Genomic DNA, 20,805 nt, shown 5'->3' on the forward strand with positions numbered 1-20,805 from the left:
TCTCAATATTCTTTTCTTTCCCTTCTCATCAATTGATTGCTAAATTATTTGGATATAATTTCATTTTTATGCATGTGTACAATATTTAAATACTAAATACAATACTACTTTTTGGAGTATAAGACGGAGTAAAAAAGAGGCTGAAAATCTGGGTGCGTCTTCTACACTGAACACAGCATTTTGTTGCCTCCTGAAACCCCGCCCATTCACCAAAATGGCCATATAGCTTGTAGGAGGCTTTCAGAGAGCTCCTGGGGGCTGGGGAGGGCAGAAATGAGCAAAAAAAGCGCCACTTTTCCCCAATGTTGCCCCCCCAGCCCCCATGAGCACTCTATAAGCTTCCTAATGCCCATTATTTGATGAAAACGGGCCATTTTTGCTCATTTAGGGGGGGGCTCCCCCAGGAACACTCTACAAGCCCCCTAAGGACTATTCATGCCTTTTTGGAAAAAAATGGGCCGTTTTGGAGAGGTTTGCAGAGTCCCAAATTTTTTTTTTTAATTTGCCTCTTCAAAACCTTGGTGCATCTTATATTCCGGTGCATTTTATACTCTGAAAAATATGGTAATTTATATGCTCATAACAGTTATAAAAACAAAACAGATTACAATGTAGTTCAAAAATAAATATGTATGGCAGCTGAGAAAAAATATCTATTCTACTTATTCAGAAGACCTAAGAGCTAGTTACCAACATAATCTAATTTAACAAGTAAATATTTAATAAATATTACATAATTGACTTAAAGCTCCAACTCATTGATTTGTTATTAAAGCCTGTTTTTATAGCTATAGTTAAAAATCAGGCTGTTGCCACTGTAATTTTAGGATTTTCATGTGCAAGTAAAAATTTTATATGCTGAAAGATATCCTGGTTTAGATTTTAAAATAGGTCAGATAACTTCCTGCTGAAGACTCTTATAAAATTCACAGTGCAATAAAATAGGATCTGTTTCAGGATTAGTACCAGTATAGAGACAAATCTTTGAGAGGTGGGAATTTTTAAAAAATCTACCATATAGCATATTCGATCAAAACATATTTAATCTGACTTTTGAAAAGGCTATTCTATATTTACTAAAATATAAGCTATTGAGATATATAGGGAGTTGAAAAATACATCTATTTCCAAATGATGCAGATGAACATGATACTTTGATTTTAGCTACTAATTCCTGTACTGCTTTGTCTTTGATACAATGAATTGCTAATATCACATCCCTAGAGAATCTTGATCAGTGCAAATTTGATTAATCTTTTGAGTTACTTGTTTGAACCATATATCGACAAATGATTCATTTGGGATTTCCTTCCTTGTTTTCAAAAACATCTATAATGAAAACTTTATAGTGCTTAACCAAACTTTTGTTATCGGAGGACATTACCCAGTTTCCAACAGAATAACAGAAGTTGGAACATAGCTTAGGACTCTGGATAATTGATTTTCTCAGCGACACTGAGCTAGTGCCTCAAGAACATATTTCAGGCCCAATCTAATAAATGAAAGAAGAACAGCTTCATCTGCATATAACAAAGTACAAACGTTCCTTTTACCCAGTGTTAGATAATGGTTCTCAACCTGAAGTAGTCTCATCTCCAGATCACAGAAGATAGATGTTACATAATGTAGGGGCCAAGATGCAACCTTGTTTCCCTCCATTCATTCTAATGCCATCCTGTGTCAATATAAGCAGAAAATGGAGCCCTTTGTAAACTTGAGGCCCCATGCACAAATTGAAGCTTCCAAGTGCTTTTCAGGGGCAGTCCCATGTTTCTGGTGGGATGAAGTCTGAAATGGGGGTGGGGGTGCTTCCTGCAGATCCATTACAATTCTTAAAACTTTTCCTCCTTACTGGGAAGATTGATGGCAAACTTCAAGGAGTAACACATGGAGTTACTCTTGTGTAATTTCTTCATTATTCTTAACCTACAGACAGAATCTTGCCAGACTAAAGCCAGTATTTGCGTAACTAGAGATATAATGCTAGGGAGAGGCCACCTTAATCTGCTACTAGACTTTCCAAACTCCTCCCTCTTTGCCCTGTGGAAAGCCTCTAGACTACATTCTACCACAGCATTGCAATAATCCAAATGAGAGGTCATAAGGGCATGATGACTGTGAGCAAAGCCTCCCAATCCAGGAATGGATACAACTGATGCAGCACCTGAAGCTGTGCAAAGGCCCTCCTAACCAAGGCTGCCATCTGCTCTTCTAGCAGGAGTTGTGAAACCAAGATAACTTGGTAGAGTGGCAAAAATAACTGTCCCAAAGGGCTAAAAGACAGCACAGCTTGGAATGTCTGGTAGGCAGGAAAAAATAAGATAGAACCCCCTCTCCCCAGCAGTTTGCAAGAAATAACTATGTCATGATAATTTCATTAGTTTTGTAAGATTCTTTTGTAGGCAAACAAGAAATTACTCAGAGTCAACTCCACGTGTTGTTCTTGATTCTTTGGGCCTGATAAAGACCCCCAATTGCTCACCAGGTCCACCTTGGGACAGTACTAAAAGTTGAAGCACCTTGTCACTGGAAGGCCCAAATGCCTAAAGCCTTGGGAATGCATTAATGAGCACCAACTAGATGTCAGAAATGATGATGAAAACTCTTTATTTTCACAACATATGGACAGATTAACCAGTTTCAACTGGGAAGCTGTGACCATTCTAGACCAAATCAACTTCCAACAAACTAGATAATTCCAAAAAGTCTGGCATTCTGCCAAATTGGACATCAATAAACATCTACATACTGTACAAATCAGGCAATCAAAAACCAAAAAGAGAACAGAAAGATCAAAACACCTCCCCACCCGCAATCAACATCCTTATGGGCATAGAATAATACCAAGATTAACATCAGACCAACAATCAAGAAGTAAACAATACCCCTATCAAGGAACTGCCAAACAAGTTAAACAATAAGTGGCCCAAACACCATTCCTATTGACACTGACAGGGCAAGCCACTATAACTAGGCTGTCAAACTCACAGCTTGCGTTACACACTGGCTACGCCCACACCAGATTTAGTGAAGGAGAAAAGTCCTGATAAATCATGTGATGTTGTGAGTTTGACACCCTGCACTATAATATAAATTGAGAGCAAACTCCATTCCCCCACAGATGATGTTATCTAGTCTGGATAATGAAACATCTGTAAGAAAGCAACCAAAGAGTATTAAGGACCCTCATTGTTCTTCCTAGATATGAAAAGATTAGGTGCATCAGTTCCCCTGGAGCCAGAGAGGGGGCTCAAGATTCTTTTTGAGCAGTTGTCAAATGGCAACAATTTGGCAATTTTAAAAATGTAATTGTGGCAATAAAATGCCACTCCAACTCATAATACTAATTAAGATGTTTATATTTTAACTATTATTTATGATTTATATAGAAATAGTTATTTGTGAGATGTCAAGCTTGAACACAGATTCTTCCATCTCCTTCATCGTTTAGCAAAAATATTACTACGTATAGCCAACTACAAATATTAGGTTGTTCTTATAGTTTAATAAACTAGAGTTTTATTAAGGAAGCCTGGAATCTGCTAGAATGAACAAATGCCTAGTATTATTCTGTTTGCTGGTCACATGGGAAGAGTGAGATGTAAGCTAACAATTTGTAGAGGCTAATTCTTCCTTGTGTATTTACTGTTGTATATGAATGACCTTGAGTGAAGTCATTCATATTTGTCAATAAGTATTAAATTGCAATTTACTATTAATAGTATACTACCATTGTAGATATTTTCCTTTAAGAGTTCAAATTCAAGCTGTTTAACTGTAGTTTCTAATTTCACTACTAGTTGATATTCAGTCACAAGTGGCTTTTATATTCTATAAATAGTTTTATTTTTGATTCTAGGTTAAATATTCTTAAGATAATTTAAGTTAGATATTAAATTCGTTTTTTCTATCTGCAAACTATACTTATTTTTGGTTAATATTTCATTTTGAGCTATTATAAGCTATGCTTGTTAATGACAGGCATGTTATACTCACTCTGATGGTACTTAAAATGCATAACATGTATTGCTGAAAGCAGTGGTTGCTATAGCAACTTTCTAGTAGGTCACAAGCAATGTTGTATATATATGATCTGGCTGTTAATGCACACATATGCCTGATGAAGAAAAGAGAAATATAGAAGCTATAAAATAGATGGTTAGTGTTCCAAGTAGAATTCATACTGCAAACAAAAGAAATTACTATAATTTTAGTGTTACAGCATTGGTTTCTGATAAATTGTAGATTAGCAGAATTGTTCATTTAAACATAGAAGTTCCCAAACCTATATATGGATATGGGTTGTAGTGGAAGGTCAGATAACAATTCGACACTATTGTCTTTTGAATATTTTATTAATCCTACATCCATTTTAAGCTTTCTTCAGCTTCCATATTGTTTCTTTTCTTTTTTTTCTCTTTAAAGAGTCCCCTTTGATTAGATTATCCACAATTCAAAAGTTCTGGTTATGTTATGTTTGAGAGGATGAGGGAACTGACATGCTTGTTCATTTCCAATGAGCAGAAATTAATTATGACACCTGTCTTAGATGTACAGAGACCTCAAATTTACAGCCAATGGGCTGCTTGCACCTTTAAAGCAATTTCTGTAGCCCACAAAAATACTACTTGTAGGAACTGAGGTTGCTAGGCCACAGTTAGACTGGAATATGGCCCAGCTCAAAAGGGCTTACTTGTGTATACTATGCAATTACTTCTTGAGATCTCACATCAAATGGTGCTTCCTTCCAGGTACAGCCTCCCCTCCCCAAGGGTCTAGTGGGTATTGCATCTGAAGTGTCACTGTGATTCTGACAAAGCTTGGTTGAGACTGGAGAGCCTAGAACAACCTAGAGATGGAAAGCAGAAAAGCTGGGCAAAAGTTTAATTATCCTGCTGCAGGAGAGATGTCTTTGCTAAACAAGGAGAAGAAAACGTCAAGCAAGCAATTCCATCCTTTCTCTGTCCCTAACTCCACTGTTCTGGGGTGCAATTGATTTACATATTTTTAAACTTTCTATAATTGTTTCAATGATATGAAATGTAGAATTGTTTTATGCATATATAGTGTTGAGTGTTTTTCAGAATTGCAGATACATCATTCCATTCTCTTCTCTCATTAGTTCTCACCAGTAATTATCCTTCTGTATACACCAAGTGTATTCAACTATTACTGAGTGGATTTTTGCTATTCCTCCTAGATTTTTTCTCAAATGATTTGTTCTTTTTTAAAAATATCATTTCTTTCTATGTATATATTATGCTTCTGGCCCTATTCTATATCATAAAGAAATAATCAGTCCCTGGAGGCTGTAAGAGCCTGGATGGAGAGAAACCAGTTGTGAGTCAACCCCAAGACAGAGTGATCCCCCCCCTCCCGAGTGACCTTAGTCACACAACTTGGAGACCTTAGTCACAGTCACACATGCCTTAGTCTAGGGGACTCAAAACCCCAGGCCATGGCCCATTACTGGACCTTCAGCAGTTTGGAACTGGGGCACAGAATTGGTGGCTGAGCATGCGCATACACCATCCCCACTTGTGCGAGCAGCAGCTGAATGTATGTGCACTCCATTTGCGTGAGAGATAGGTGTGCCTGCCCACAAACTCGCACAAATGAAGCTGTGCACACATGTGTGCTTGCCTGCTGCTCTTGTGGAACCATCCCCCACCCAAGGTTGGGGAAGTCTGCCTTAGTCACCTTCTGTTTGGATTATTGCAGTGTGCTTTACATAGGTCTGTCTTTGAAGACCATCCAGAAGGTGCAATGGATCCAGAATGCAGCGACACACACAATTTTAGGTGTTCTATGACTCACCTGCACTCTCTCCACATATATACATATACTACTTCAAAACTGACTAGGGCATTCTCTTGGGAGTTGTGTTTGACCCGTTGTGTTTTTTCCCTTTAAAACAAACATGACTCATTTCCTTTGTCATTCTTTTAATTATTAATGTTTGCATAGCTTTTAACTTATTTCTTTGGCAGGGTGTGTTAGTGTTCGTGTTAGATTCTACATTTAACTATTAGCCATCTTCAGTGTTGTAACTGAATAGACAGCAGGGAATAATAAATGAATTAAATAGTTACACATGAAATAATGTCTAAGTTATATTATACTGATGTACAGTCATGTAAAGAGAAAATACATCCCCTGAGTTCTATGGTTTTATGTTTCAGGTAATCACCTGGTTCTTAGCAGTTTTTAAAAGTAGGTAAATACAACTTCAGATTACCAACACATGACATATTGCACTATGTTGTCATTTATTTTATAAAAAGAAAGCCAAAATAGAGAAGCCATGTGTGAAAAATTAAGTACACCTTATGATTCAAGAGCTTGTAGAACCACTTTTAGCAATAACATAGTTTTCTGTATGACTTTATTAGTTTTTCACATCATTGTAGGGGAATTTTAGCCCATTCTTCTTTACAACATTGATTCAATTTGTTGAGGTTTGGAGGCATTTGCACATCTCTCTGGATATTGACTGGGCCAGTGCAACTCCTCTAGTCTTTTCATTTTTAGCTATTGTGTTGTAGATTTGGTGGTGTGCTTGGGATCATTGTCCTGTTGCATGACCCATTGTTGGCCAAGCTTTAGCTGCCAGAAAGATGGTGTCACATTTAATTGTAGAATACCTTGATATACTGAGGAGTCCATGGTTGACTCAAGGTCTGCAAGATGCCCAGGTCCTGTGCTGCAAAACAAGCCCAAATCATCACCCCTCCACCACCGTGCTTTATAGTTGGTATAAGATGTTTATGTTGATATGCTGTGCTTGGTTTTCACCAAACATAGCACTGTGCATTATGGCTAAACTTCTCTACTTTGGTGTCATCGGTCCAAAGGATGGTGTTCCAGAAATCTTGTGATATGCTCAGATACAACCTTGCAAATCAAGCCATGCTGCCATGTTGCCATGTTCTTTTAGAGAGATGAGGATTTCTCCTCTTCCAAAGAAATCATACTTGTTTAATCTTTTTCTGATTTACTGTCATAAACTTTGACATAAGCATGCTAACTCTGAGGCCTGTAGAGTCTGAGAAGTAACTCTTGGATGTTATGCAATTTCTTTGAGCATTGCACAGTTCTGGAAAGATTGGCAACTGTCTTGAATGTTTTCCACTTAATAATCTTCCTCACTGTAGAATAATGGACCTTAAATTGGCTTATAAACCTTTCCGGATTGTTGGTCAGCAATGATTGCTTCTCCAAGATCATTGCTGATGTCTTTACCCTATTTCCCCAAAAATAAGCCCTCGCTAAAAATATTGCAACACAGCAGCAGTCATGAGATGACCACGCTCGCTGCTTCCTGCACCTCAAAAATAATAAGACCTCCCCAAAAATAAAGCCAAGGGCTTATTTCGGGGGTCTTATTTTCAGGAAAACACTTTGGCATTGTGTTAACACATACCTCAATGCTGGTGACCAGCAAATTTCAAAACTTCGACTTTTATACAGGTAGCCACACTTGCTGGTGATCAGTTGAACTTGATTATCAGTACCTGGCTGCTACTTAACCTCTTCATACCTATGGAAGCAGTAAGGGTATACTTAGTTTTTCACACGTGGCTTCTCCATGTTGTCTTTCTTTTTATAAAATAATGACATGGTGTAACATCATGTATTGTTCATCTGAGGTTGTATTTACCTACTTTTAAGAACTGCTAAGGACCAGATGATTTTTACTATATCCTGATATGTAAAACTATATAACTCAAAGAGGGTTTTTTTCTTTTTCACATGACTATAAAACACAATCAGACTGTTTGACTAGAATGTAATCTAAATTGGCTTGAATGCTTCTTTTTGATTTTGAATATTCCAAACACTAAGTCATTCTGATTGAGAAACCTTTTTTCAGATTTTTAAAATTTTGGTTGTTTTGGATCTTATCTTTTAACTTCAAAACGGTGTTTAATAATTTTTTGTTTTATTTATAGGTTGGATTTGAAAATAATTACGAAGACATTGACAGATACCTCTACAAGATATCTTTTTGGTTACATTAGCAGGTCATAGTACGCAACAAAATGATTACTTCAGAGTTACCAGTGTTACAGTGAGTATTAATTTTATAAGTAAATCACAGCACTCTATATGGTAAATTATTAGTAATCAAGGATATCCTTGTGAAAAATAAGGGATTTGCAACAACATATTTATAAATTTGATTACAGATTTATAAGCATTAGGTTTAAATTAATCTTGGGAAATGTAATTTAAAAATGGTATTCAAATCTCCCTTTAAATGTCTTTTTTCTTATTCCAGTAATGTAATCTTTTTTAAAAACTATTTTAATATGAGCACAATCTCCATGCTGATTTTTGAAGTGAATGTTTTTGGTAATTGTATCCCCTCATACAGATACAGGCAGAAATGTATACTATGATAAAATATATCCTGAACAACTGTTTTTAGAGAATCTCTTAAGTATAATTTTAGAACAAAGTTCTAACAATTGGCAGTATTTTATTGATTTAAGACAATTATCTTCTGAGGTCATACAATAAAAGTAAATAGATTATATGGTTATGTGTCAACATGAAAGACTTCCGGTTGTCAGCATGGTGTTTTTCAGACACAGGGAACAGGTCTCCGCATCTCCTGTACTAGTTCTTCTTGTTTGTGGGTTCCAGGGAGCCAAAGCAGCCCTTGGGGGGGGGGGTGAAGCAAAGGGGCATCCTGTGAGATTGCAGCTCTCCTGTCTGGTCCTGGGTTGTTTTTCCCTCAGCCATGGCAAGAAGAAGAGAAAGCCTAAAGATGGCTGCCACAAAGCTGGGACAACTGAAGAACAACTAAGATCGGTGCTGGAGCGAAATAGGTGAACTGTGCTGGAACTGGGGAAGAGGATTTTTCTTTTGCTTTAAATCTAACCCCAAGAAACAATTTAGAACTGTGTTAAAGCGTCTAAGCATTTTGAGGCACTCTGAGAAAATACCTAATGAGAAATGAAAGATGCAGGAGAGTAGAATAATAGATTTTGAAATATACAGACTCCTAAATTGGGAAGACGTGCTACTGGGGAGGCATTTTAAAATGCTGGAACTATTTACTTACAAAACTTATTCTGCTTTTATAACTGTTTTACAACTAAAATGACGATTGATTAGTAAACTGAAATTTAAATTTAATCTGCTGACAAAAGGAAACATTACAAGGAATTTGGGAATACTTATACTGAATGCCAAAATGGGAGTGCGCATGTGGGCGCCATCTGGTGCACATGCGCATGCCAGGAAAATAATCTTCCAGTTTCTGGCACATGCATGCACATGTCTTCTGGTTTCTGGCATGCATGCACATGCCACAAATGGTAAGAGCAGCCGCCCAGTGCGTATGCATGTGCCGGGAGGATGATCTTCTGGTTTGTGTTGCATTCATGTGCATTGGCCATCTGGTCTTCCGGTTTCTGACATGCATATGCATGCGAAGACCAGCTGGTTGATGTGCATGCACACAACGGAAACTGGAAGATCATTTTCCCAGCACACGCATGCGCATTGAACGGCTGCTCTTCCTGTTTCCGGCACTTCCACGTGCATGAAAACCAGCTGGCTGGCACACTGGAACCCAGAAGAGCAACAGGCAATGGTTTGTGCCCAGAGAGATGGCTTTGCGTGCCATTTCCGACACACATACCATAGGTTCGCCATCACGGACCTATATGAAGGACAGTGACAATATCTATTGGATTATTTTTAGCTACCCCATGATTACTGGAGATTTAAATACCGAAATGAGAAAGCTATTTAATTAAAGAGAAACCTGAATGCTATGCTAGAAGATTGAATCTGTAAAGGAGGCGCAAAGAGGCTTTTGATAACCTCTGGAACTATCTAAATGGAATTGATTTTTTACCTATGGGACATAAAGAACTGGGTCTAGTGCACTCCTTGAAAGGTAATTTAAGGGACTGAATAATATTTCTTGGATTGTTGGATAAAAGTTGAATTAAAAAATACTTAATAAGGAAGAAATGATTGGAACTCTGAGGGAGATGAAGTTACTTTTTCAAAATACAAAAGACATGGAGAAAGGATTTAAGGAAACTATGGAAAACATGAAAAATACCATATGAGGGATGATATGTAAAGACCAGGATGGCCAGGAAAGGGAGGAATCAACAGAAGAAATGAAGGAGGAAGAAGACAAAGAGGAGATAACAGTGAAAATAATAGTGACTGATGAATTAAACCAGGGCAAAAATATAGTAGAGAGTTGGAAGATATGTTTGAAAGTGAGATAGGGGCCTGGGTAGAAATTTTAGAAATTAGGCAGTGGAAGAGAGTAAAAGTGGGAGGAACACCTAAGATTGCACATCCAAGAAGCAGACATAGACAGAGATAAAGATTTAAGAAAGGCATTTGGGAGGCAAATAAAAAAGCATAGCAATTAAAGTATTGAAGCAGGCAAGAGACAATGAAAGATGATTTTTTAAAACTGTTTTGATTTGCTTCTGCTTTTCCCTCTCTTTTCTCTAAAGCATAGCAATTAAAGTATTGAAGCGGACAAGACAATGGATGGGTGATTTCTCTTTTTTGTTCTGTTTTGCTTTTTCTTTCCTTTCTTTTTTTTTTTTAGGTAGGTGACATGATTAAATGAAGAAAGATGAGGAAAGAAAGAAAAAGTTGTTTAATAAAGGGTGACATGATTAAAAGCTAGTAAGTGATAAAATAAAAGAAGGGGGAATATTAGTGTATACATTTTTTATAACAAAATGAAAGTAATAAGAAAACATGGAATGATTGAACAATGAAAGACTGTAACCTAATATAAATATGTATTAGAAATACATAAGTTGATTGAATGTATAATTACGATTAACTTTATTAGTTTTATTTGTATTAGAATGTATGATATCCAGGTGCTTCACTGTTCCCAAACTTCCGGTTTGATCATACGGCCATTTTTCACACTTCAGAGCCTTCAGGAGGCTTCCCTGAAGCCTCCGGAGGGTGAAAAATGTCCGAAAAAGAAGGCCAATCAGCTCGCCAGTACGTGCATGTGCTCTGGAGCTGACAGGGCAATGCTTCGCATGCCCTAACAAATGGCTCCATGTGTCAGCTGCAGCATGTGTGCCATGGTTCGTCATCATGGCTATATATTATACACTATATACTATAAGGCAAGATAGTGTAACTATAGGAAAAGTCAATGGTGTTTGAAAGCTCATATGTATGTTTTTAATTTTGTTTATACACATGTCACAAACTAATATGTAACACTAAATGCAAGAGAGGTAGGAGGATACCCTTCCATTATCACATCCATATTTAAAAAATAAAATAAAAAACTTAAAAAACATGAAACATGCTATAATTGTGGAGGAAAAGTTAATGAATGCTTAATATATCACCAAAAATAGATCTGAATTTTAATAAATATATTGTGAGTTTTTTCTAGTCTGAAATTAGCTGTTTAAACTTTGTTATTTCATAAATATTATTTAAATAGAAATTGCACAATACTGAAGATAGTAATGATAGAAAAGCAAAGTAGAATAAAACAATCATTAGCAAAATATACCATATTTTTGGAGTATAACCTCACTGGAGTATAAGACACACCAAGGTTTTGAAGAGGCAAATTAAAAAAAAAGTTTGCACTCTGCAGACCTCCCAAAAACTGCCCGGTTTTTGTCAAAAAAAAAAAAAGGCATGAATAGCCTTTAGGAGGCTTGTAGAGTGCTTCTGGAGGGGGGTGGGGGGGGGGGGGGGGTGGGGGGGGGGGGGGGGGTGGGGGGGGGGGGGGGGGTGGCGGGGGAGCCAAAAACGAGCAAAAAATGGTCCATCTTTCGTGAAAACAGGCCCATTTTTTGTCAAAAAGGGGCATGCATAGCCTTTAGGAGTCTTTAGTAGAGTGCTCCTGGGGGCTGAGTGGGGGAAATATTGAGCAAAAAACGGCCCATTTTTTGTCAATTTCTCCCCTCCCCAGCCCCCCGGGGAGCACTCAGGAAGCCTCCTAAAGCCTATGCATGACCATTTTGGTGAAGAGGGGGTGATGGTTAGTAGACCAAAAATGCTATATTCAGTGTTTTAGATGCACCCAGATTTTCACCCTCTTTTTTGAGGGAAAAAGGTGTGTCTCCGAAAAATATGGTAAGTAAAAATATCATGAAAGAAAGAAAACTTTTGATACTTCCCATTCCCTTCATTTATTTCCCCAACTGCTGAACACACTAATATTAGAGATTATTACAACTAATAATCTGTTTAATTTCATTACTGTTTTTGATTGATTTGGTTATTGTTTTCCTAAAACTGTATTCCAGTTGTCTGAATTTGCCTTGTTTAGTAATGTGTCATACATAAGGGAGTCATTCCTACTTGAATTTATAATAGTTAGGCTTCTATTTGAATGAATACTGTCAGGTTTGCCATTGCTGCATGTGCTCCAGGTTTGGTCTCCCAATCTTGTATCATAGCCAAAGTTTAATTTTTCCCAGTGTTGTGCCTGATTTGTTCTTCTAGCTGTCAATATATAGCTTGATGAACTATGATTTTCTTCATTCATGTTTTGTGGAATTATTCCTAATAAAAACATTGGTTATTTTGTAAATAGATTTAGAATTGTTAAATGGATAGAACTGGTTGTCAACTGAGTGAAGCAAGACAAGTTATCATAGTTATTTGGTAGCTATACACATGGAATAAATCAAATGTGTTTTGAGTTGCTCAGTTTTTATTATGCTACATTACAAATAGTTAATATTCATATTCTTATTGTTTATATTGAACTTTTTTATAAAGTATGAAATAATTCAAAATAAATTAAAAGTATCTTAGATATTTAGATACTCTTAATTTAAATAGATTATTATAGAGACGGAAACTTAAAATGTAAAAACTGCTGGCAGGATTATAAATCACACTAGACACGTGAGTTGATTTTATAAAGCTTTATTAAAATACAGCTATTTGTAAATATTACTGCTCCTCATGGCTTTTCTGTGAAGAGTTTTAAATAAAAGTAAGAATGGGTATATTTAATTTAACATTTAAGAGTTAATTCAACTTCAAATTAGAATCTGTAGGATACTGTGCTAAGTAGAATCTGATATTTAATACTACATGCACATTGAACCTTAATCTGAATATGTGTAACTTACTGGGAAGAATTTGGACAAATAGTAATAAATATCTTACTTATCATTTCAGCTAAGAAGCATTTTTATTGAGATGGTAAAATACAAGTTTTGGTGAGAATGCCTAAAATGATGATGATGATTTGTTGAGCTATCCATTTCAAATGGACTGTGAGCAAAACCAAAAAAATCTTAATAAAATTAAAATATAAAACTAGATAGACAGTCTGGACTAAAATAGTCTTTAAAACACAAATCTCACCTTGCTGTAGTTGTGAGACACATGCTCTGAGGATGATATACAGCTGTGTGAAAAAGTTCTGCATGCTTTACAGTTTATGGTTCATGACACTTTTTGAATAGGCCATTGATTTTATGATATTTTATGCTAACTGCTATGCAAATATGTTATATTTGAATAAATACTGGTGGTTTTTAAATGAAAAGCACAAGCTTTTTGCAATTCGCTGCTGTTTTGATGGGGATCGTGAATTTTCTTGCATGCTTACAATACATACTTACAATGACTATTGTACTTGAGAGACCACCTCCTGCCAGTTACCTCCCAAAGACCTATCAGATCCCACAGACTAGGCCTCCTCCGAATTCCATCTGCCAGCCAATGTCGGCTGGCGACTCCTCAGGGGAGGGCCTTCTCTGTGGCTGCTCCGGCCCTCTGGAACGATCTCCACATGGAGATCCGGACCCTTACTACCCTTCCGGCCTTCCGCAAAGCGGTTAAGATCTGGCTGTTCCGGCAGGCCTGGGGCTGTTGAACCATCCAGCCCCATTCGAGGCTACGGCTGTTGCAGAATTTAAAATTGTTGTTTTTATTTTATTTTTTGTATCCCCTCCCTTTTTTATTGTGAGCCGCCCTGAGTCTCTCGGGAATAGGGTGGCATACAAACTCAATAAAACTAAAACTAAACTAAACTATGAAAACAGATTAATTGATGCATAACCAGTGGCATATGTGTTGCAATTACTAAGGCCGATGCTAGTGCTTTGTTAACATTTTTATTGTTTGTGGCCCTGAAAAGGACCATTTAGGTAATCAAACATGGTTACTAACATGAAGTTGGCCAGCCCTTATTGCTTATCACCAGGTGGCGTCGCTTGGCATAGACTTTATAAGCCTTTGCACGTGGTCTTTGGTGACAATGTGGTGCCAGGCAGCAATAATGGATTCAATCAGCTCCTGCTTGGTCTTCTGATGCTTCTTGCTTATTTTGTAACCATCTTGGCCCACAAGTTCTCAATTGGGTTCAAATCCGGACTCTGAGCTGGCCAATCCAGGAGTCGAACACCAATGCTTCTTCATCCACTGCTGGACAGACTTGGCTCGGTGACAAGGAGCATTGTCATCCTGGAAGTAAAAGTCCTTCCCTACAAGTTACTGAACTGAAGGAAGCATGGTCTTTTCCAGGACTTCAACATACTGCTTGGAATTCATGATTCCCTGCACGATTTGTATCTGACCAATACCAGAAGCAGCAATACAGCCCCAGATCATTACCTGCAATGAATGCTTCACAGATAGATTCAGGCAGTACGGCCTAAATTCTTCAGCTGGAAATCTTCTGACATACTTATTACATTGATTCCCAGTCAAGTAGAAATTGCTCTCATCACTGAAGATGACTTTGACCCACTGTTGGTCCACTTGCCATACTTCTTGGCCCACACATGTCGACGAGAGCGGTGAGCGTCGGGTGACAAAAGTTACTTCGAGCCTGCAGCCTTTGAGCCCTCTGGCAAGCAGTCTGTGATGCACTGTTATACCACATGTTTCACCCCAAATTCTTGTAATCTGAAGTGAGATGAGCTTCCTGTCAGCCATCGAAATGCGTTGCAGAGTCCAATCTTGCCATTTTGCCAACTTTCTTGGTCTTCCAGAGCGGAGCCTGTCATCAAGTGAACGATTATTTGGTATTTTTCAATCACTCTGCTCTGGTGCAATGGCATTTCACTCTCTTGGCTATTTCTGTACAGGAGTAACCCTCTTCATGAAGCACAATGATGCGATGCCGCTGCTCAGTAGTGTTGAAAGCAAAGGCCTTCATTCTTGCCCGCAGCCAGAGCTAAATTAAATTTCTCAATGCTTTTCATGCCTATTTATAGTCAGAGAATATGATAACATTGATTGGCTCATAGATTTAGCCTCTGTGCATTTTGATTGGTCAGCCAAAGCTCGCTGCTGATTGGCTACTTTTGATGCTAACATTCTCAAAAATTCAAGTTGTGTTTGTTTTAGCACATAAACTCACTCAATCTTAAAAAGACTTTGGTTATAATAAAAAATTATGCATCTCAATCCGACTACAGAAATTTTCATGAAAGTACTAAGTTTGGGTAGTTTCTATGAGTGAAAAGTTGATTAAACATGTAAATACAGCTTAAAATTGAAAGCATGCAGGACGTTTTCACATAGCTGTATATATTGGACTGGTCTTATTTGGGGAATCAGACAAAAAGTATTTCTGCCATAAAATATGGTGAGATGTAAATTACAGAAATGCATACTGGCTCAGTTGTTATGAGGATCATCAAGGACAGCAGTAGGTGTTGGAGTTCCTAGGCATCTGGTGAAAAATGGATTATAGAAGTTAAGACTATTGGCTGACAAAATGGCATGATAAAGTAGCAACAATGGTATATTGGAAAATTTGTAAGAAATATCATTTGCTGGCAAGCAAAAATTAGTGAGTTCATTAAAATAGAGAAAGTGACAGAAAATGAACAAGCTAAAGTGATCTGGGACTTTAGAATTTAAACATAATACCCCGGGTTTAACCGGTCTGCAAAAAAATTTTTTTTGAGAGCTGTTTTGGTTATTCCATGTAATCTTTATGTTTTTTGCTGCACTGAATCCGAAAATGACCTCCATTTTGTCATAGGACATCACGTTTCCTGACAATTTAGGTAACTATGTTAAATAAGGCAATACCTCAAAATAAATGAAAATAGACTTATAAAATTAAAGTTTTATTACAATATTTTCATGAAAATCGTTTTTTTTTAATTGAAATGAACTCACCTACACACACTAAACTCGATTCTTCTTCCTTGTGAGGCTCCTCTTGGTGCATTTACGCTTGTGAGTAGCATCTGGAATGTCTCCAATATACCAAGACCTTCAAGTCCCCACACACTTGCCAACCATGGTCTTCATATTTAAGTTTACAAAGAACCAATTCCAAGTTCTCATAGGTTTCCTTCAAGTATACAGAATGATCTACAGGTATGGAAGCGTAAAAACCGTTGTGGAGTAAAACTGCTTTGAGACTTTTTTGAAGAATCTATAAAAAGACACCATTGCTCTGAATCATACTGGATTTTAAATTGATCCATCAGACCTTCGACATCGATGCAATAAACCAACTTGCCTTCCTGGGCAAAGTAAGGAACGAAGTCCTTTTCACGATGTCTGAACCATGAAGATGACACTTCTGGCAACAATAAATTCCTGCTTTTCAGCCTTGATCTGAGTAACTCAGCGGCATCTTTGGGAAGATCAAGTCTCTTCCCAAATCATTCATGTCCTCCTGAGAAAACAATTTTGGTCTTGTATCATCTTCAAAATCAGAACTTGATTCGTCATCTGGTTCAGGTATGACTTCACCTTCATCGGAGCTAGGTATCCCTTCCAAGGTAGCAGGGGCCTTGGGTACTGGTATATCTGTGCCATGGTGGATGGGAATTGCTGAGAGAAGATTGGGGTATGAAATGGAATGCTTCCATTTGGAATTAAACCCTTTCACATCTCATGAACAAAAGTAACAGTCATCACTATGGTTCTTTTGCTCTCGTCCTATCATAGGAATCCCATAATGGAAAGATTTTTTTCTTACCCTTGAACCAGTTTTGGAGGTCCTCAACACACCGTTTGCACACTTTATGAGGCGCCCAAACTTTATCTTGATCTCCAATTTTTAGTATACTTTTTTCACAAAGTCTGTAATATTCTACTGTTGCTTTCAACACTGTATATTCACCAAAGAGGAAACAGAAACTGTCTGGAGCCAAACATAACGGTTGAAGAATGACGAGCTAACATGAATTGTGATGAAAAAGTGTGACCAGCCTAGAACCAAGAACCTGATGATGATTCATGCCCAAGTGTGGCATGCAGGAGAGAGAAGCTCTGTGTCAGTACACGAGACGTCACAGTGCTGGCCACGCCCACTGCACTGACCGGAGATGCTGCTATCTGCCCTGTGTCTCCCTCCCATTGGATTCTTCAGGAAAGATTAACCCCTTCTACCATTAGAAGCACAGACTTAAAACTTGCTTAGCTTATGTATATATTGCTGACCATCAGTTTTACAGTGCTATATTTTTTTACATAACTTGGACAAACTCTTTAAGGTTTTTTTGGCATTTTATATCTTAAATGCACTTATGTGAATTAATTAATAGTAATTTGGACTTTAAATTTGGTTAAAAACCCATAATATAAAAAAATACCAAAAATTAAAAGAATTTGATAAATTTGAAGACAATTTTGCATGTTGTGGCAAATCATGACGTCTAGGAGTTTTTTCAATATTTTATTTGTTTTCAGCACACCAAAATACATGGAAATTAGATGAAAATAATCAAACAGCTTTTTAGTCGCAGACCTGTTAAAAGAAAGATAAAAATTGTAGATAATAGACATGACAGACAGTACCTGGAAACAGCAGAATAGAAATAAAAGAACTGGAGAAGATAACAAAATACAAAGATCTGCAAATAGAAATAGAACAACTTTTGTAAAAGAAAGCAAAGGTAATACGAATATTAATAGGATCCTTGGATGCAATCCCCAAAACACTGAAGCACCAGTTGAATATCATTGGCATTAACAAATTCATCATCAATGAGTTGCAGAAGCAGCTTTACTTGAAACAGCTTAACATCTTGCAATGATATCTGTAATATCATCAAGCTTCCACATTTGCCTAACCCAGGTCCAGATTTCCCATATTTATAGAAAATATGTATAAAAACTCTCAGAAATATTCTGCTTCCAGTTATATGATTTACTAAAGCTAGATTCAGTAGTTTGTTTCTGCCTTTATATGATTAAGAATGTATTGCATGAAAGGGTTTTTTTAAACAGCAAAACTATAGTTAAGTGAGTAATGAATTGTGACTTATTTTAACTGTTTTAATATTTTAAAACTGGTATCCTGGTTTATTCCTTCCTTGCTTGCCTGCTTTCCCATTTCATCTCAGCACTTGGAGAAAACTAATATTAAAACAAATCACAATTACTTTTCCCTTCTACAGTATTGATTAGACTTTGTTCCTGGCTTGTAAAAAAAAAATGAAAGAAATCCTGATTTGGTATTTTAAATTTAGAACTCTTATATAACGTTGGTCTGAAAGTAATTTGCTTTCAGTTTCAGAAGCATGAACCACAGTAGTATTAGTGTACTCCGTACATACTGTCTAGGTGGATACTGCAAGGATCCCTGGAAACAGGAATCTGAAATGCTCAAAGATAAGAAAGGGGATCTACAATCACTTCCATTGTTGACAGATAAAACCATAGGAAAGAATAGATGTCACTAGCACATTACGCAGTCAGTCCAATATTAAGAGAAAATACGCAGGTGAAACTGATAACATCCTATAGTAAAGGAGTTTATTGTGTTGAGAAAAATAAGTATTTTGTAATTGAGAAATATATAACAACTTGACAAGCCAAAAAAAAAAACCCAAGCCAAAACTATCTGCCCCAAATGGAATAATAGAAAAATTGCTAAGATGGAAAATGGGAGGTTGAATCCTAAATGTAGAATGTTGATTACAGTAAAGTAAGAAAAGAAAAGCAAGGAAAAGTATTAGAATTTTTGCCTCATAATGCAGATAGCAGTTCTCTAATCATTCAGTCATTGCACATGTATAATCCCCAGTGGATTCAGACCACAGAACCAGCCATCTGTTCCAGGACTGAAAGACCTGCAGGGCAAACTTACTTATGAAGCATCTCTATATCGGTTGGTAAATAAATAGATATTTAGTAGTTAAAAGTATATTTCTCCATAAGGCTGTGCAGCAACATAAAGGAACAGATTAATGCCTACAAGGACAATTTAAAGAATGATAGCCAAACATAATTAAACCAAATAGTATCTAAATCTGCTTATACCATAAAGATGATTATGTGGCATTGGCATTTTCTGTCTGGCATGTAAGATGGGGTTCACACATGAAGAACTAATTAAACTGATTTATTGTTAAAGCCTATGCACAGGAATCTTCCCAACTAACTGTCAGCACCTGCTTGGAGTTAGGTAAGGGTCAATGGAATTCTGGGTATGTGTGGGGAGAGAGGAACTTAGTTCGTGTCTACTACATAGGGATCGTATGCTGACTCTCTTTTAACTCTATCCTCGGATTCTTCCATTCCTTTTATGTCTTGATCCCTTTCAGCTACGTTTCCCAGACTTCTCTAGGAGTTTTACGGTTAAACAATTTAAAAGTCAAACAGGACACTGGATGCCACACCTTCTTATTCCCCACTATATATGTCAAGTAGATCCTGTTCCAGGAAGGAAATTGGATAACTTGAGCCATATAATATTGTAAGCTGCTCAAAGTTGCTGTTAATAAGATGGGCAGCTGATAAATTTTACTAATATAAAAGGTGATGAGGAAAAAATTGTATGCCAGTGTTGATTCTTGGTGACTACCTGGGCAAGTCCCCCCATTTTTCCTGGAAGCATTTTCAGGAGTGATTTGCCATTGCCTTCTTCCCTGAGCTGAGAAAGAGTGACTATCCCAGAATCATCCAGCTAACTTAATGCATGAGAGAGGACTAGAACTCACCAGTTTAAATATACAGTATATCAGCTGGATAATGGTTAGTTACATTATGCTAATTTTGAATTCTGTGAAGTTGACATTTTCATAATTAGATTCATATTCAGTTAGTTGAATTTGAATGAAATTCAGTGCTAGACAGATACATACTTTCCCATCTTGTTTTTCATTTTCTGAAGTACAGATTTCCATAAAATGTAATAAAAAAACTGGTATAAGATTAGAAAAGTAATTGTTAAGGGCAAAAAAAGCAGATACTAAGAACTAGTTAGAGAAAGAAGCTGATGAATCTAATCTATATTGGTATTCTTTTTAATGTGATTGTCAATTACTTTGCTGTTAAACATATAGAATAGAATAGAATTCTTTATTGGCCACACAAGAAATTTGTCTTTGGTACACATGATCTCAGTGTACATAAAGAAAAATAAAATAGATTCATTCATCAAAAATCATATGGTATAACATTTGGTGAAAGTCAAAGGTTACAAATAAGCAATCAAATTATATTAGAAAAAACAATAAAAATTTAAAGATACAAGCAACATGGTCATAGTCATAATTGGGAAGAGATAGGTACTAGGAAGGAAGAGAAGAATAATAGTAATACAGTCTTAGTAGGTAATATGACAGTGTTGTGGGAATTAATTGTTTAGCAGAGTGATGGCATTCAGGAAAAAACTGTCCTTGTGTCTAGTTGTTCTAGTGTGCAGTGCCCTTTAGCGTAGTTTTGAGGGTAGAAGTTAAAACAATTTATGTCCAGTATGTGAAGGATCTGTATTTCTTTTCACAGCCCTCTTTTTGACTCATGCACTATACAAGTCTGCAAGGCAGGTTGGAAGCAATTGTTTTTTCTGCAGTTCTAATTATCCGTTGAAGTCTGTGTCTGTCTTGT

The 20,805-nt window shown here is 36.9% G+C and overlaps 1 protein-coding gene across 1 annotated transcript in view; it reads left to right on the top strand.

The window, feature by feature from the left end:
- The window catches only part of STAG1 (stromal antigen 1), a 207,274-nt gene that overhangs the window by 44,845 nt on the left and 141,624 nt on the right, over nt 1-20,805 (top strand). The window contains exon 2 of the mRNA XM_032226009.1: nt 7,953-8,071. Within this exon, the coding sequence (XP_032081900.1) occupies nt 8,043-8,071 (29 nt within the window). The 5' untranslated portion in view covers nt 7,953-8,042. The remainder of the gene's footprint in view (nt 1-7,952; nt 8,072-20,805) is intronic.

This window comes from Thamnophis elegans, chromosome 10 (genome assembly GCF_009769535.1).
Source record: "Thamnophis elegans isolate rThaEle1 chromosome 10, rThaEle1.pri, whole genome shotgun sequence".
NCBI lineage: Eukaryota > Metazoa > Chordata > Lepidosauria > Squamata > Colubridae > Thamnophis > Thamnophis elegans.